General features: G+C 37.0%; 1 protein-coding gene across 1 annotated transcript; it reads right to left on the bottom strand.

Moving 5' to 3' along the window:
* Positions 1–3,151: 3,151 nt before the first annotated feature.
* LOC112045077 (catalase-A-like) lies at positions 3,152–18,565 on the bottom strand. Its single transcript, XM_052882610.1, has 6 exons — positions 18,470–18,565; positions 16,836–18,257; positions 12,945–13,703; positions 5,769–5,880; positions 5,405–5,468; positions 3,152–3,290 (listed from the first exon to the last, which is right to left on the bottom strand). Exons 1-6 carry the CDS (start codon positions 18,563–18,565, stop codon positions 3,152–3,154), a joined length of 2,592 nt encoding a protein of 863 aa, XP_052738570.1.
* Positions 18,566–18,946: the final 381 nt, after the last annotated feature.

Here is an 18,946-nt window from a genome sequence, read left to right as displayed (position 1 = left end):
TGAGGATATGTTTAGGTATTCCAAATAGAGATATGAAGTGAAGAAGGCAGTCACTGGATTCTGCAGCTGTGTTACTGCGAAGGGGATATGCTAGTGAGAATTTGGTAAGGTCGTCTTGCATAGTTAGGATATATTTGAGCTTAGCTGTACCGGATTCTGGGAGAGGACCGACAATATCGATTGCTAATCTTTCAAAAGGTGACGTAGAAGTTGATGTTATTACCATAGGTGCTCTATTGGCTTTACGTAGGGCTTTATTAGTTTGGCATGATTGACAGTTTTTAACATAATTTTCTATATCGTTGCGCATATTCTTCCATGAATATCTTTCTTTAATGCGATTAAGCATTCTAGATGCTCCTAAATGTCCAGCAATAGGAATGTCATGGTTTTCTTTTAGTATTTTGGGAATTTCACTAGGTGATGGGTATATGATGTTGTCATGATAAATATGGATGTTAATATTGTTACCATCGAACAGATAGGCTATTATATTATAAATTTTTGTAAACGAATGTCTGTCAAAAGGGTTTTTGAAGTCAGATATGCTTATTTCATTTACTGTAGGATAGGACATAATTATTTCATCACGGGCGTATTTTAAACTTTTGAATATGTCAGGATAAGGGTTATCGTCGAAATGGTGTACTTTTATATAAAGGAACAGGTAAGTTTTATCTTGAACAGTAAGTGGTAGAAAGGTGTATAATATTCTTTCTTTTTGTAGGAAATCGTCGAGTTCGTTTTGTGTACAGTTGCCAAGAACATCCTGTACGTAGGGCATGGATTCGTCCATGTCTATTGAGGTTGGTATTATTATTAACTTTTGTGTTCCTTTTAGGAGACTTTCATTATGTTCTGTAATATGGGTATTGTAAAGTGCTTTTGTAGATTTTAAGAATTTGTTATAGTTCCCGTCGGATACAGGTAAACCTTCGGATATTGGAGAGGGAAGTGGAGAAGATAAATTCTCAGGTGTTGGAATTGGGGAAACTGGATCGCGTTGTTCTGGTATGGTTGTAGGTAAGTTATCTAAATTTTGCCAGCTAGTCGAAGGTTGAGTATCTGTTTGAAATTCATTTAATATTGAAAGGGGGTCTACAACAGGAGAGGAATTTAAATTGGGCGGACTTACAGGTTGAATGGGTTCTGTAGGAGTAGGAAGATCTAGGGGAATAAAATCTAAGTTAGTGTTATCAAGTGGGCTGATGGCTGTTCCTAACATTTCTTCAAGGCTTTCTTGAGCGATTATAGGCATTTCAGTGTCGGAATCATGGTGGATATTATCTGTAGTGTTGGGATTTAGATTTTCCCTGTTTTCAGGAAGAATAGGATTTACTGGATATCTGGAAAGAGCGTCTGCTGCTGAATTTAATTTCCCTGTACTGTTATAACTGTTCCCTGCAACCCTTCCTGCTGACCTTTTCACCACCTAAGCCTCTTCCTAACCGAACTAGCTTCCGCCCGCCAGACTAGCCCTCAGTCTCATCCCGGATTCCATGCCAGACGGTTGTTTTAAATTAATTTGTCAATTATTTCTTTTTTAAAAAGGCCTAACCCAGGTCCCCTCTAACATTTGGTGGCAGCGTAAAGGGATTTCTTGGAAAGTCCCCGGTACCGTCTCCGTATCTGTAAATCGTTTTGTGAAAAATCTGTAAAACAAAATTGTGTACCTATATGTGTTTTGTGTTTTGTATTTTGTGAGTGAAACTGTGAGTGAAACTTCTGCAAGATCCTGTGCCTTGCTAAAGGCCCTTTGCTGCGCACTGCTCGTGCTGTAGCCGGCCTTTCTCCATTGCAGCTGGCATAGCGCCGGTTAGCAACAAATAACTACTTCCGTGAAACGTCTTGCACACCGTGTACAATGATAATACTAGTCTTGTCAGCACTCATGTGAGTAACCCTTGGTCATTGCGCTTCTCAAAGTTGTATTGTGTTATTTTATAAGGTCTTTGTAATTCGTTTCTAATTTTAATTATTCAATATTAATATCTAATAAAATGGCAGAAAGTAGGTCGCAAAGTCCTAAATTAGAAAGACCCGAAGTCACTGTAACTGATACAGAAGAAGAAACCTTTTGTGCCCCAGGGCCTACCACAAGATCAATTTCAAAAAAGAAAGTTGCCGCAGTTGCTAAAACAGAAATAGATTTGTCAACTTTATTACAGTTCATAAAACCATTCGATGGCTCTAGGGAAACCCTAAATTCATTCCTCGTAAATTGCAACAATGCTTACGAGTTAGCTTCTGAGGTTCAAAAAGATATCCTCTTCAAATACATTCTCTGCCAATTACAAGGTAAAGCACAAACAGCCTGCTCAGTAAAAGAGTTCACAAACTGGCTCCAACTGAAAGAATTCCTAAAGACCCAGTTTAGTGAAAGAAAACATTACACTCATTTATTAACAGATCTGCAGGAATGTAAACAAATAAACAACGAATCCGTGAGCCAATATGCTTTAAGGATCGAAACGTACTTATCCAAATTACTAACCGAAATTTCTATCTCCCACGGACATAAAAGTAGAGAAATGATAGGTCGAACGGCAGCAATGGAAGAATTAGCACTCCATCATTTCCAAATGGGGCTAAATGCCCGAATTTCCAACATAGTCAGGTGTAAATCTCCAAAGACCCTTAATGAAGCGATCAATATTGCCATATCCGAAGAAAAAATCCAACAGTTCCTAAATAAACAAAATACACTCAACATGCGCGATAAACCCAATTTCCCAAGGCCGAATCAACAATTTGTACGCCGTGGACCAAATCAACCGCCCTTTTCAAATTTGAACCGCCGCGAACAAGGTCCGCGCCCGTTTCTCAACTATCAACCTAGGCCAAATGTAACCGTTGGCTCTTCTCCTATTATTTGCCGGTATTGCAGAGCTCCTGGACACACTCTAGAGCAATGTCGTAAAAGACAGTACAACAACTCTCGTTACACAGCCGAACAAAATCCAACAAGACCACCTCAACGAGTCCACTTTATGTCCCCCGAAGATGAAAACCTAGTAGAGCAAGGTTACGACACTGTCGATGCAACAACCGAACAAAAAAACGATCAACCATCCCGCCTCGGTGTCGGACGGGACTTCACCATGGAGTAAATGGCACCAAACACTGTGTCCCAAAATCAAAAACGAGTCCGCTACATGGACTTAACGCTGTATCCGCTGTATCCGCTGTATCCACTGTATCCGCTGTATCCACTGTATCCGCTGTATCCACTGTATCCGCTGTATCCACTGTATCCGCTGTATCCACTGTACCCACTGTATCCATACAGCCTTCAAAAAGACCAGCTGAAGTATTCGAAATCTCTAACGATCCTGCAATAATGTTATTACCTCATGTGCTCGTAGAATCTCCAATATCCGACATACCACTGTCCCTGCTAGTAGACTCAGGATCATCAGTAAGCTTAATTAAAAACTCCTGCCTATTGCAAGGACATCCCAAACTTGTGAAGGAAATAATCCAACTAAAAGGTATCGACTCATCCCAAGAATCCTTAGCAACTCGAGGTCACTTCCAGTTGAAACTACAATTACCCAAATCCAACATCACACACCGATTCCATGTCATTGATAAAATACACTTACCCTATGATGGAATTATAGGTTCCGACATGCTCAATACACATAATTGCAACATTGACTACTCCAATAATTTACTTCACCTCGGTAAATCATCCTTAAAATTACATTTTCATGAACCATCATATCTGATTCCTCCAAGGTCCGAATTCATAATTGAATGCTCAGTTCGTAACCCTCAAGTAAGAGAAGGAGTAATACTAGATCAGAAAATCTCTGAAAGTCTTTTGATAGCCAATAGTGTAGTTCGTGTGAAGAAAAATAATAGGATAAACATATCAGTAGTAAATACTTCGGAAGAACCCGTAACTCTGAAATCAGACCTTAACTTAACGCTGACTCCTATCGACTCATCTGAACTCAATAAATATCCTTATATTCCTGTAAACCACGTTAACACCTCACGCGACTCTTTTACCCGAACCGAAGAGGTACTCGGACAATTACGTATTTCTCACTTAAACAACGAAGAAGCAGAAGCTCTTTTGCAATTATGTTCCGAATTTTCCGACATATTTCATCTTCCAGGTGAAAAACTAACACACACTGACGCTCTGAAACACGAGATAAAAACAACGTCAGAAACTCCAATACATACAAAAACCTATCGTTTCCCAGAGATCCATAAAGCTGAAGTACGAAATCAAGTCAATAAAATGCTAGATCAAAACATCATAGAACCATCAAACTCCCCATGGTCGTCACCAATATGGGTAGTCCCAAAAAAACTAGATGCCTCTAATACACAAAAATGGCGAGTTGTAATCGACTACAGAAAACTTAATGACGTCACGATAGGCGATACCTATCCTATTCCCCAAATCACAGAAATCCTGGACCAACTTGGGAACAGCAAATATTTTTCTACTCTGGACCTAGCGTCTGGATTTCACCAAATTCTGCTAAACGAAGCCGATAAAGCCAAGTCTGCGTTTTCAGTTCCCGAAGGTCATTTCCAATTCTTAAAGATGCCGTTTGGATTAAAAAATGCACCTTCGACATTCCAAAGGCTTATGAATTCAGCCTTATCGGGACTCCAAGGTATCCGGTGTTTCGTCTACCTAGACGACATAGTTTGTTATGCTCATGATCTCCAGTCACATATTTTCAATCTAAGATCCATCTTCCAAAGAATTAGAGACTTCAAATTAAAACTACAACCTGATAAATGTGAATTCCTAAGGCGAGAAGTATGTTATTTAGGTCACATTATCACAGAACAAGGCGTAAAACCAAATCCTGATAAAATTAAAGCAGTCATTGAATTCCCAACACCAGAGACCCCCAAAGACATAAAATCTTTCCTTGGTTTGGTCTCATACTACCGCCGCTTTATTCCAGATTTCTCAAAAATTTCTAAATCCCTTACCAACCTCCTCAAAAAAGAAACACCATTTAAATGGGAAAACCAACAGCAGCTCGCATTCGACACCCTTAAACATAAACTAACAACTGCTCCTCTACTAATTTACCCCGATTTCAGCAAACCATTTATATTAACATGTGACGCATCGAATCATGCAATAGGTGCTGTCCTCTCTCAAGGACAAATCGGCAAAGATCAACCAGTGGCATTTGCATCACGCACACTTAATAAAAGCGAAATTAATTACAGCACAACCGAAAAAGAGTTATTAGCAATATTGCATGGTTGCAAAACGTTCCGTCCTTATCTTTATGGCAATAAATTCCAAATTGTTACCGACCATAGGCCATTAAAATGGCTCTTCAACCACAAGGACCCAAGCAGTAAATTACAACGCTGGCGATTAAAGCTCGAGGAGTATGATTACGAAATTATTTACCGTACAGGGAAATTAAATTCAGCAGCAGACGCTCTTTCCAGATATCCAGTAAATCCTATTCTTCCTGAAAACAGGGAAAATCTAAATCCCAACACTACAGATAATATCCACCATGATTCCGACACTGAAATGCCTATAATCGCTCAAGAAAGCCTTGAGGAAATGTTAGGAACAGCCATCAGCCCACTTGATAACACTAACTTAGATTTTATTCCCCTAGATCTTCCTACTCCTACAGAACCCATTCAACCTGTAAGTCCGCCCAATTTAAATTCCTCTCCTGCTGTAGACCCCCTTTCAATATTAAATGAATTTCAACCAGATACCCAACCTTCGACTAGCTGGCAAAATTTAGATAACTTACCTACAACCATACCAGAACAACGCGATCCAGTTTCTCCAATTCCAATACCTGAGAATTTATCTTCTCCACTTCCCTCTCCAATATCCGAAGGTTTACCTGTATCCGACGAGAACTATAACAAATTCTTAAAATCTACAAAAGCACTTTACAATACCCATATTACAGAACATAATGAAAGTCTACTAAAAGGAACACAAAAGTTAATAATAATACCAACCTCAATAGACATGGACGAATCCATGCCCTACGTACAGGATGTTCTTGGCAACTGTACACAAAGCGAACTCGATGAATTCCTACAAAAAGAAAGAATATTATACACCTTTCTACCACTTACTGTTCAAGATAAAACTTACTTGTTCCTTTATATAAAAGTACACCATTTCGACGATAACCCTTATCCTGACATATTCAAAAGTTTAAAATACGCCCGTGATGAAATAATTATGTCCTATCCTACAGTAAATGAAATAAGCATATCTGACTTCAAAAACCCTTTTGACAAACATTCGTTTACAAAAATTTATAATATAATAGCCTATCTGTTCGATGGTAACAATATCAACATCCATTTTTATCATGACAACATCATATACCCATCACCTAGTGAAATTCCCAAAATACTAAAAGAAAACCACGACATTCCCATTGCTGGACATTTAGGAGCATCTAGAATGCTTAATCGCATTAAAGAAAGATATTCATGGAAGAATATGCGCAACGATATAGAAAATTATGTTAAAAACTGTCAATCATGCCAAACTAATAAAGCCCTACGTAAAGCCAATAGAGCACCTATGGTAATAACATCAACTTCTACGTCACCTTTTGAAAGATTAGCAATCGATATTGTCGGTCCTCTCCCAGAATCTGGTACAGCTAAGCTCAAATATATCCTAACTATGCAAGACGACCTTACCAAATTCTCACTAGCATATCCCCTTCGCAGTAACACAGCTGCAGAATCCAGTGACTGCCTTCTTCACTTCATATCTCTATTTGGAATACCTAAACATATCCTCACAGATCAAGGTACAAACTTTACATCCGATCTCTTTAAAAGAACGTGTGATTTCCTCAAAATAAAACAACTATGGTCAACGCCGTACCATCCGCAAACACAAGGCGCATTGGAAAGATCACATTCTACATTAAAGGAATACTTGAAATCTTATGTAAACGAGAATCAGGATAACTGGCCTCAGTATGTATATACATCCATGTTAGCATACAATACCGCGATACATACAACAACACACTATTCCCCATATGAATTATTATTTGGCCATAAACCCCATATACCAGATTCAGTATATAATGACAATTCTACAGCCACTTATCCCGACTATGTAAAACTTCTACAACATCGATTAAAACATGCACGCGATAAAGCATTAGAATACTTACAAAAATCCAAAGAAACCTCTAAAAGATATTATGACGCTAGAACTCGTCCAGTTGAATATAGAGTAGGTGATTACGTCCTGTTGAAAAACCATCTTAGAATGCGTAAAGCCCTGTCTCCTGTGTGGAAAGGACCATTCAAAGTTGTAAAAATACACGGTAATCACACATTGTCGTTACTTATAAATAGACGGCATGTTAAACATCATTATGATGAGGTAAAACGCGTCGAAAACAATGTCGCGGACGCGAACCCTTCCTAATTTTTAAGGTTAAATTTAGTTAAGTATTTAGGATATTAGTAGAATAATTTGACTGTTAAGTTCAATTTCTTCCTTACAGCATACTGGCCCAAGGACAACAATATGTTCATCCTATCAACGCAAGCGCCGGTATATATTTCGATCCTATGGGCGAACTCAAAATTAATAATGGCCATTTAGATGTGGTCACTCCTTTCGACATCTCACACATCGAGCCTCATTTAAAAAATATTAACTCTGTTTTGGGTACAACACGTTTCCTATGTAATCAGATTGAGATCGAAACTACAAGCCAGTTAGAATGCCATAATGCATTAGAACCACTGATTGTCAGGTATAATGATATATCATCCATGTATTCTTCTATTGCTCACCTTATGGGTAATAATAAATATAAACGTAGTGCTTGGATTGGTGGAATAGGTACTCTATCCAAAACTATTTTCGGAACTTTAGATGAAGATGATGCTATTAAGTACGATAACGCCATACAAAATTTACATAACAATGAAAAGAAATTAAGCTCATTAGTAAAAGAAAACATCCTAGTCACAGCCTCTATCTTTTCCAAATTCAACAATTCAATTCGATCAATAACAATTAACGAAGCCAGGCTCAACGAAGGTCTGGACGTACTTTCATTTAAATTAAAAAATGTAACAAAAAATTATAACAAATTATTAGTAAAATCAAATATTGACTCTATCCTCCACAGTTTGGAAACCTCTGTCCTAACTGTATCATTTCAATTAGAAGATATAATGAATGCTATCATGCTTAGTAGTCAAAACATTCTACACCCATCTATTTTAACTCCTACGCAACTGTATCAAGAATTGGTTGATAATTATAGGTACTTGCCTACCGATCTTAAATTACCCGTAGCCTTAGAATTAAGTCGTATCCATCTACTAATGAATGTATCGAATATTATTTGTTATAGTTTAAATAATAAGATTATATTTGTATTAAGAATACCTTTAGTATCTTCTAAAGAATTTAGTTTGTATCATAGTATAGCATTACCTACACCCCATGATAGTTTTAAGCCAGATTCCTTTATTTTCATTGTACCTAGTAGTAAGTATATCGCATTGACCAAGGATAAAACCGAATACTGTAACCTCGAGTCTTTGAAAGAGTGCAAAGTAATAACCCCCCAGGAATTCTTATGTGACGTCAAGACAGTTTACTCAACAAGTGCAAACCCGAGTTGTGAAAGTGAACTTATTTCTAGTGTTGTCAGCTCATTACCCACTCATTGTCAAACCGACCTCCTATATGGACATTTAGACATTTGGAACCAACTTTACAATAACAATTGGATTTATGTACAATCGGAAAGTAATAAATTATACATAGAGTGTATTTCTAAAAGAATCGTAGAAATTAATATAATTGGTACAGGAATTGTAAACCTACCTAATAATTGTAATGCCTATTGTAAAAGTACTAGATTAATACCTAAGTTTAATAATATAAGAATTAATGTATCCAATTTCCATAGCGATTTCAATATTATAAATGACTCTTGCTGTAAACTAAATAAATTTAAGAATCAATTGAATAATGAACCTCGTATCAAATTACAAAACGTTGACTTAGACATTTTCACCCCTGAAACTAAATCGAAATTAAAATCAATATCCGTTGAAGCGGACAAAATAATTAACCAACACTCTTTTATCAAATACGAGGCCCACTATTCTATCGTTTTAATTTTAATAACATGTATAATCTTCTTGTTTATTATAGTTAAGTTGTTCTTTTATATTAAAACACGCAACCGTCCTTCCCGCAGCTTTCCAATACTGTTTTCCCGATCATCCCCTGTGGACATCCCTATCAGTCAAACACCAAAACCTGATCCCGTTGTCCCTACTAAGGCCAACAAGATCTGCCAAACTCCAGAAGATATACCATCCCCTAACATCAGGAGACACATCTGACCTCCTGCACACCACCTTCCCAAACTTCGCATTTTCATCCCCGAAGTTTAGTCTACCCCAGGGAGGTGTTATAACTGTTCCCTGCAACCCTTCCTGCTGACCTTTTCACCACCTAAGCCTCTTCCTAACCGAACTAGCTTCCGCCCGCCAGACTAGCCCTCAGTCTCATCCCGGATTCCATGCCAGACGGTTGTTTTAAATTAATTTGTCAATTATTTCTTTTTTAAAAAGGCCTCGGAACCCTAATTATTCCCATTCGTGAAAGATAATGATTAAAAGCTTTGCTTGAGCTCTTCTTGAGATCTAATAACTTTCTTATAGAGTAAGCTTAACATACTGCAAAAGTTTTAGTTGAATTTCAATAATTATCTAATAAAATTTCCATCCTTCTTAGCATAACTTGTAAATTAAGTAATTGCTATCAACTTGTGATATTGCGAGTAAACCCCCAGTCGTAGTAAGTGCGTGAATAGTTAATGATTACCAGCTTTGGTTCTTCTTGAGATCTAATAACTTTCTTACAGTAAGTACAAGCTTTGGCCTTACATAATGAAAATGCTTTTAGTTGAATTTCAATTATCTAATAAAAATTTCCATCTCTAGCATAACTTGTAAATGAAGTAATTGCTATCAACTTGTGATATTGCGAGTACCTCCGTTTTCTAGTAAGTAGTTTCTAGTAACTAGTAATTAACTGACAAAAGAGAGGTTAAAGAAACTCTTAGTACCGTAGTACAATAAATAAATATGAATGATCCTGTATGTGTCTCTATGACATCAATAGTAGAGTGTTAACCGAGGGTGGAAAAAATCAATTGACCGACCGACAAGACTATAGTCGCCCTCGCGACGCTCGTGCGTCTTAATACTTTGGGAATTGATTCTTTCCACCCTCGGTTAACAATCTACTATTCTTAAAATGCACACAACTGAAAAGTTGGAGGTGCATGCCCCGGACCGGATTCGAACCCACACCCTCCAGAATTGGAGGCAGAGGCCATATCCACTGGGCTATCACGGCTCTCTAAATAAGCCAAATAAATATAATATTATAGTGCAATATACTGAAATTACATTTGATTGAATTATGCCCATGACACAATTCGTGGAGGGATCAATCGGTGTGTCGTTATCGACAAAAATATTCAAAAATACCATTAACTATGTAATAACTTGTCAGGCACCACCCATCATTACTTTTTACAATCAATGCTGAAGTTGTTCTCGAGTGGATGAGATGGATTAATGGGTTCTAATACTTTTTCTATGATGAAATTAGTATTTGAATTGGTAATTTTTAAAATTTACAGCAAAAAACACTCACCTAATTCCACTTGACAGGTTTAATTTGAAAAATAATTATATCTGACTAAAATGCGACGGATCTCTGTTGTTGTGCCCTAAACCAAAGACTCGAAAGAATCATAATTTTAGATTGTTTCAGGACAGTATTCCAATGATGAATGGAGAGAAGTTGAAATTTCATTTCACAGCAGGCAGCACAGATAGCAGACCGGGGTATCCTATCATGAGTGATCTTCAAGTACCTAACGGAGCTGATTTAAAAGTTGTCCGCCAAGTTCCTGGGAACTATGCCAGCTCTGAGACAATTCGTTTGTAATTTAAGCTCCTTCTAGGTTTGGCTTAGTCATACTAATACTACAAAAGAGATCGGTCATATTTAACCTGGAAATCTCCATTTTTGAATACTACATGGAAAAATTGTTTATTATTGGAGGATTAAATTACAACTATAACCATTTCTTTTTGAAGTTGAAAAAATCAAATAAAATCTTACCTTTCAGTTTATAAACTGTTTGAAGTCTTGGGTTCAAACTTTTTATGCCGTAAACTATACACATACTCGTACATGTAACGAACATAATAACCAAACTATCGAGGCTACATAACTTAAGAGACTCATTACAGCTCGGCCAATTTTGACTTTAACTAACAAAAAAAAAACCCGTTTCATTTTGGTTACTGTTCACTTTACTTATGTTGGTAAAGCGTTTTTTATCACTTTATGAAGTGATAAAAAAGAAGTGGGATAAAGAACGCACTACCCACAGTGCGTTCTTTATACCACTTCTGGATCTTAGGAAACAGAAGGAGAATTGAATAAAAATAACGAATTTCTTTACGCATACATGTACTTTGTAATAAAAATCAAAGATCAAAGATAATTGATAAACACATTAAATAGCCAAGCGGGCAGAGTTCCACTTTACACTGTTGTCTCTGCCCAAAAATCGTCTTGAATTAAGTGCGCAGTGACGTCGTATGACAATACATATAATAACGAACCATTATCGTTTTTAAGTTCACACACACCTTCGCGGGGCCTCACACAAGCTGGTTTAACCCTGTAAAGTTGTCGGCAGAACCTTTTTATCTCCGAGCTACTCAGGCTCAATTTCAAAGACTATACCCGACCGAAGGACCTAGCACATATTCGAGTATCTGGCGAGAGAGCCCACGCGTGGAAGGCTTTGCTGTGGTCGCGTCTCCCCCCCTGCGTGCCCGAAAGAAGTAACTAGTAGAGGGGGTTAGTTGCACTTGGGTGCTACAGTACGTTCCACGATGGTACTAAGTAGATACAGTGTTCAACCGAGTGGAAGTGATTAACCGAGTGATTAACTGAACACCAGGGTGAGCGCAAACATTAAAGGTACCTCGAAAAAAATTACGTCATAATCACAGGTATCTACGTTGTTTTCTGTATGGAAGGTAGACATACAATACAGACGAATGAATGTGGCCCTTTCTTATGTCTAATGACAAAAAACATCATCATTTTACTGATAATATAGTAGTATAGGACATAGATTACTCCTATGTATATAGAAATTTTAGTTATATGTATATTAGAGATATTAGTATTTAGTATTTTTTATAGTTAAGTCGTACGTCGTCATATTTAGTCCCTGTGCTACGCGAGAGCCTAATTCTTTATTAATCTGTGTAAATAATTTTATGGCTCTAAATTTAATAACGTCAGTCACTGTTTTCAGCGAAAAAACAACATTTTTAATTAATTCAACTCGCTCGCTATCTGTAAACTCTTCGGCGTATAGCTCACCAGCTTGGTCGAAGTTGTCTGCCTTCGTTTCTATAATACTAATTAGACTTGAACAATGCTTTGTCATAACTGGAGCAGGACCATGAAAAGAATTAGGATAGTAGTTAGGAACGTCTCTTTGATTGTCTCCAGTTGGAGGCACACCGTCTCTATTATACGTATGTGTTTCCACTTGGAACGGACAGTTAACAGGGATGCTGTTAAAGTTTGCTCCCAAACGGTACAATTGCGTATCTCTGTAGGCGAGTCGACGTGACTCAAATAATTGGTCAGGCGCTCCGACTATACCAGGTACTAAATTACCAGGACAAAACGCTAACTGCTCTATTTCTGCAAAGAAATTTTTAGGATTTCTATCTAAAACTATTTTACCAATTTTATGTAATGGATACTTTTTTAGAGGAATCGATCTTGTAACATCAAATATTTTAGCCCCTTCTTTTTTTACGTCGTCTAAAGTTAAAATCTGTACACTAACTGTCCAACTAGGACAGGTCCCGTTAGCAATCTTTCCATACAAATCTACAGTTAACGCATCGGGATTCAAACCTCTAATTCTAGCGGCTTCCTCGGACGGTATATTTTTAATGCCAGCATCTGGCAAAATGTGAATTCTTATAAAACATGGATTATTGTGTTTGTCTTCAACCTGGTATGTATGAATTCCAAAACCGGGCATATTCACGTAACTTTTTGGAAGACCACGACCACTGAGTACAATCATTTGTACATGCAATCCCTCAGGAATTGATGTTAACATGTCCCATATCATATTGAAATCAAGAACATTTGTCACTGGACTTGTTCTTGTTGCATGAATTACTGGTAGAACATGAATAGGATCTTTGTATAAATAGACAGGCGTGTTGAATCCAACTATGTCAAAATTCCCTTCGCGAGTATAAAACTTCACCGCAAATCCTCTAACAACGAGGTCTAGATCGGAACTTCCTTTGGACCCTCTCGTTGTTGAAAATCTTATAGCAACTGGCGTCTTCGTTCCCTTCTTTAGAAAGTCAGCTTTGCAAATATGCGATAAGTCATGTGTCGCTTCGAAGTAACCGAAAGCTCCGGTGCCTTTAGCGTGTACGATGCGCTCAGGAATTCTCTCTCTATTGAGGTGAGTCAACATTTCCATGAAGAATTCATTGTGCACCAGCGGGGTGTTGAGTGTGCTGATAGCTTCACAGTAGGAAACAGGCTTCCCGGCACTGGTAGTTAAAACTCCTAGAGGGCCCTGAAAAGTTGACAAAGAAAAAATTTTCAATTTACCTGAATTGTATACAAAATCAAATAAAAATTTCACTTAAATTTTTCCAATGCTGAATTCCAAATATTTCGCAAACGTCGCATATCATAAATACGTCTTTTTTACACGTCAGAACGTAGAAGATAATTATAAATGCGTATATGTTTAGAGTCAGATCTCCAGTGGCGCTATCATGCGACGCAGGTCAGATTGACCAATTTAGATGCGGTTTTCGAGTAGATTACAAGTTAAACTACGATAATAATTCGTAGACAGATGGTAAGTATAGTGTTAATTTTATTCCAATGGAAGGTACTAAATCAAACATTTTCCCATAAATGATGCCAATTCTTACCCAGTTCCCAGTCAAGAGTTTGACCGACTCCTGTTATATTTATTTACGATAATTCTTGGATAACGCTTTATGCGCACATCATCACGAAGCCCATAATTGTTGATAATACCAGCGTCGAAGTTGTTCAGGAATACAACTATCTCAGTCAAATGATACAACTGTGTTCAACAAAAAGTGAAAGGGATAGCAGTATTTCTAGTTGCATCGCCATTGGTAGAATTTGTCATTTTCTGGTTACGAAATTATCTCGTTAATCCCATTTTAGCACCACTGCAGGCGCTACTATAAACATTTACCCATTTATCCCGACAACGGTTTGACTGGTTTTATATGGTTGTCTGTCATGAGTTCGATGTTTTCTGAGGTGGTTTTTGACACCTCAGACAAGGTTTTAGGTAGGAATAGACCACCTTTTACGTAGTCAATGACACTCTTATATAAATATATTTTAATTTTATTTAGCAACTGTATTTTAATACACCGTACCTTAGTTTTTTCTTTGAATATTTGTAATTGATCTATAACCGGATCCCTTCGCCTATTTTTCCGTATATCTTCCCTCGCTACCGCTGAAAACGCCAGTATTAGAACTAAAATAAGCATTTTCATTATGTCAAGATATTATCTTTTTAATTATTATTACACTACACTGAACATAATTCGGGAGGAGATAATGAAAAAAATGCCTCATAAACATCTGAATCGCTTTTATAATATATCTGCCTAAAAGAAACAGGTATTTTTGTCAAATTAACATATTATTATCATTTATTTATCATTTTACGTCAATTATTGATTGAATATTGGATAGAAGCAGGCGTTACTTTGCGGAAGTTCATCATGATTATATAACGATTTATTTATTTTGCTATCATCCGCGAAAATTCGGCGAACCCATGCGACAACGTCACCCAGGTCCGACAAAATACTCTCTACGTACGTTTCACCCCGAAACCGGAGCATCCTCAGGAGATGTTGACTCTACAACGTGCATCTACAACGTGCGTACGTAGAGAGTATTTTGTCGGACCTGGGTGACGTTGTCGCATGGGTTCGCCGAATTTTCGCGGATGATAGCAAAATAAATAAATCGTTATATAATTATTGATTGCACAATATTGTTGTTTCTGTTTTTAGGGTTTCGTAGTCCACAAGGAACCCTCATAATTTCGCCATGTCTGTCTGTCTGACCGTCTTTGTTGTTTAAAAGATATGACGGCCTCCGTGGCGCTGTGGTATGCTCGGTGAAATTACAAAACGGAGGTCCTGGGTTCGATCCCACGGCTTGGCCGATTGAAGTCCAAATCTGGCTGGTGGGAGGTTTCAGCCATGGCTAGTCAACACCCCACCGGCAACGACTTACCGCCATGCGATTTATAGTTCCGGTACGATGTCGTGTAGAAACCCCATTAGCCAAGTGGCACGTAGATTCTCTTTCTACAATCGCTAACGCTTCGAAAACTAGAAAGATGTATGGGAATGACATTTGCTATCGACAGGTCACGTGATCAAGATCTGTCATTCCAATACGTTACATGAATCCTAGAATCGAAAAGATGGAAGCGGGCTAACTTCTCAGCCCGCTAGCCAAGTGATACGTCGATTAGCGTTATAGGTGCTATTTTTTGGTAGAGCCAAGTGCCATATTGTCACATGTTTTATTATGCGACTAATCACTTTACAAAAATATTAAACTCAAAACATGAACGGCTTGTATTGAAAAAAAACTTATACGAATAAACAAAACCTTACTTATAAGTTATTTCAAAATTCATTTTAGGGGTGGAATTTTGAAAAAATCTTGTATAATAAATCTTGTAAAATACTTTTAGTATTTTTCTGATACATGAACACACACCAACTCTTACAATTAATCTAACCTGAAAAAGGACTTTCCATACAAGCTTTCAACCCCTATACTAATTTCTTCTGATTTTATTTTCACAACAAAAAAAAAATTAATTCATTCAGTAGTTTCAGCGCGTGCCCTGTCAAATAGAAAAACGGACAAACAGACAAAAAATAAAATTAAATATTTTTGGCTTCAGAATCTATTGTTTAATGCCCTCCAAAAATAAATTTAAAAATATCTTCAATGTACAATGTACGACGGCGCATATGCGTAATGAGATACATTACGATATTAAAATTGGTAAAATAAGAGATATTTTACGAGTGTTAAAAAAAAATACGGCGTACCATGACTATGTAGTATCAGTGCTTCAGTATGGACTTATCCTATGGGGGAAACTCCACTGAATCCGAAAAAGCCCAAAAAGGTGTGTACAGGCAATAACAGAAGCTATATACCTATATACTTAGATTCTAGCAGGCCACTATTTGTACATTTATGTATTTTGCCACTTCCATACATGCACTTCCATTTTTAACACAATTTTTGTTAAAATGAACATAGTGGCATCTTCTTGAAAGCAGGTGATATAAATCAAAGATCTATTAGAAATAAGGATAAATTTATAATACGGCATTTTTTCACAAAAATAAGCTATGCTTTGTGTATAAAAATACATAATAACTTGCGTCCAACCTTACGTTAACAACCTCCAAAACAATTTTGGTGTTTGTTAGATAAATGCTTATCCAAATTCAAAATTCAAAATAAGTCTGACAATAAGTCTAATGACACAAATCATCATATGATCACTGCTAATGTTAGTATATGACCATATAGGACATATAAACTGCTCGTATATAGAAATTTTAGTTATTTACATTAGAGATATAAGTATTTAGTATTTTTTTACAGTTAAGTCATACGTCGTGATATTCATTCCCTGTGCTATGCGAGAACCTAATTCTCTATTAATCTGTGTAAATAATTTGATCGCTCTAAATTTAATAACGTCAGTCACTGTTTTCAGCGAAGAAACAACATTTTTAATTAATTCAACTCGCTCGCTATCTGTAAACTCTTCGGCGTATAGCTCACCAGCTTGGTCGAAGTTGTCTGCCTTCGTTTCTATAATACTAATTAGACTTGAACAATGCTTTGTCATAACTGGAGCAGGACCATGAAAAGAGTTAGGATAGTAGTTAGGAACGTCTCTTTGATTGTCTCCAGTTGGAGGCACGCCGTCTCTATTATACGTGTGTGTTTCCACTTGGAACGGACAGTTAACAGGGATGTTGTTAAAGCTTCCTCCCAAACGGTACGATTGCGTATCTCTGTAAGCGAGTCGACGTGACTCAAATAATTTGTCAGGCGCACCGACTATACCAGGTACTAAATTACCAGGACAAAATGCTAACTGCTCTATTTCCGCAAAAAAGTTTTTATGATTTCTATCTAAAACAATTTTTCCGATTTTATGTAATGGATACTTTTTTAGAGGAATCGATCTTGTAACATCAAATATTTTAGCCCCTTCTTTTTTTACGTCGTCTAAAGTTAAAATCTGTACGCTAACTGTCCAACTAGGACAGGTTCCATTGGCAATCTTTCCGTACAAATCTACAGTTAACGCGTCAGGATTCAAACCTCCAATTCTTATGGCTTCCTCGGAAGGTAAATTCTTAATGCCAGCATCTGGCAAAATGTGAAATCTCGTAAAGTATGATTCCTTGTATTTGTTTTCAACCTGGTATGTATGAATTCCAAAACCGGGCATATTCACGTAACTTTTTGGAAGACCACGACCGCTTAAAACAATCATTTGCATTTGCAATGATTCAGGAATTGATGTTATCATGTCCCATATCATATTCAAATCAAGAGCATTTGTCACTGGACTTTTTCTTGATGCACGAATTACTGGTAGAACATGAAGAGGATCTTTGTATAAATAGACAGGCGTGTTGAATCCAACTATGTCAAAATTTCCTTCACGAGTATAAAATTTCACTGCAAGCCCTCTAACATTTAAGTCTAGATCAGAACTTCCTCTGGACCCTCTCGATGTTGAAAATCTCATAGCAACCGGCGTTTTTTTTCCCTTTTTTAGAAAGTCAGCTTTGCAAATATGCGATATGTCATGTGTCGCTTCGAAGTAACCGAAAGCTCCAGTGCCTTTAGCGTGTACGATGCGCTCAGGAATTCTCTCTCTATTGAGGTGAGTCAACATTTCCATGAAGAATTCATTGTGCACCAGCGGGGTGTTGAGTGTGCTGATAGCTTCACAGTATGAAACAGGCTTCCCGGTACTGGTAGTTAAAACTCCTACAGGACCCTGAAAGTTTAGAAAATTAAGTAGTTTACCATGGCGGTATTTTCAGAAAGGATCATTTATATTATGGAACTAATCAAAATGTTGATCACTTTAATTAGTTATTATTAATCCACATTAAAGTACTTGTACAATAAAGATGTGAGTGTTGTTATAAAATTTAAAAAATAATAAATTATAAGTTAGGTATAAGTTTTTGTAAAAACCGTACCTACCTCGGTATTTTCTTTGAAAATTTGTATTTGATCTAGAACCGGATCCCTTGCGCCATCTTCCCATACATTTCCCATCGCCACCACTGATACCGCCATTATTAGAACTAAGATGAGCATTCTTAGTGGATACCCTAAGATACTTTGTTTCTTAATGTTCATATTATATTGAACATATTATTTTAAAACGAAAGTAATGTAATGTAATGGCTTATATACTGCCGAGTCGTTTTTATAATGTAAAAATTATTTATGTCGACTACCAATTAAATTATATTGTTAAAAGTATGTTTGTAGTTCATTGTAAAATGTTTATTTTTATCTACATAAAATGAGTATTTTTAATAAGTAACTAAATAAGTTTGATAGCATATTTAGTTACATCTGTCTACATATAGAAGTATGCATGTACGAGTATGTAGTCGAAGCCCGTTTCGTTCGCATGCATATGGGTTTTATTGCGGATATATTAAACTTAGC

This window comes from Bicyclus anynana, chromosome 7, assembly GCF_947172395.1.
Source record: "Bicyclus anynana chromosome 7, ilBicAnyn1.1, whole genome shotgun sequence".
Taxonomy (NCBI): Eukaryota; Metazoa; Arthropoda; class Insecta; order Lepidoptera; family Nymphalidae; genus Bicyclus; species Bicyclus anynana.
This window is presented reverse-complemented; position numbering and strand designations above follow the sequence as displayed.

Excerpts from the sequence above, each read along its gene's own strand:
- LOC112045077 (XM_052882610.1), bottom strand. The coding sequence starts at position 18,565 with ATGGCGGTATCAGTGGTGGCGATGGGAAATGTATGGGAAGATGGCGCA. Across the intron at positions 18,258-18,469 it reads TTTTCAAAGAAAATACCGAG|GGTCCTGTAGGAGTTTTAAC; the intron begins GTAGGTACGGTT and ends CTAAACTTTCAG. Across the intron at positions 13,704-16,835 it reads TCACGACGTATGACTTAACT|GGCCCTCTAGGAGTTTTAAC; the intron begins GTAAAAAAATAC and ends TCAACTTTTCAG.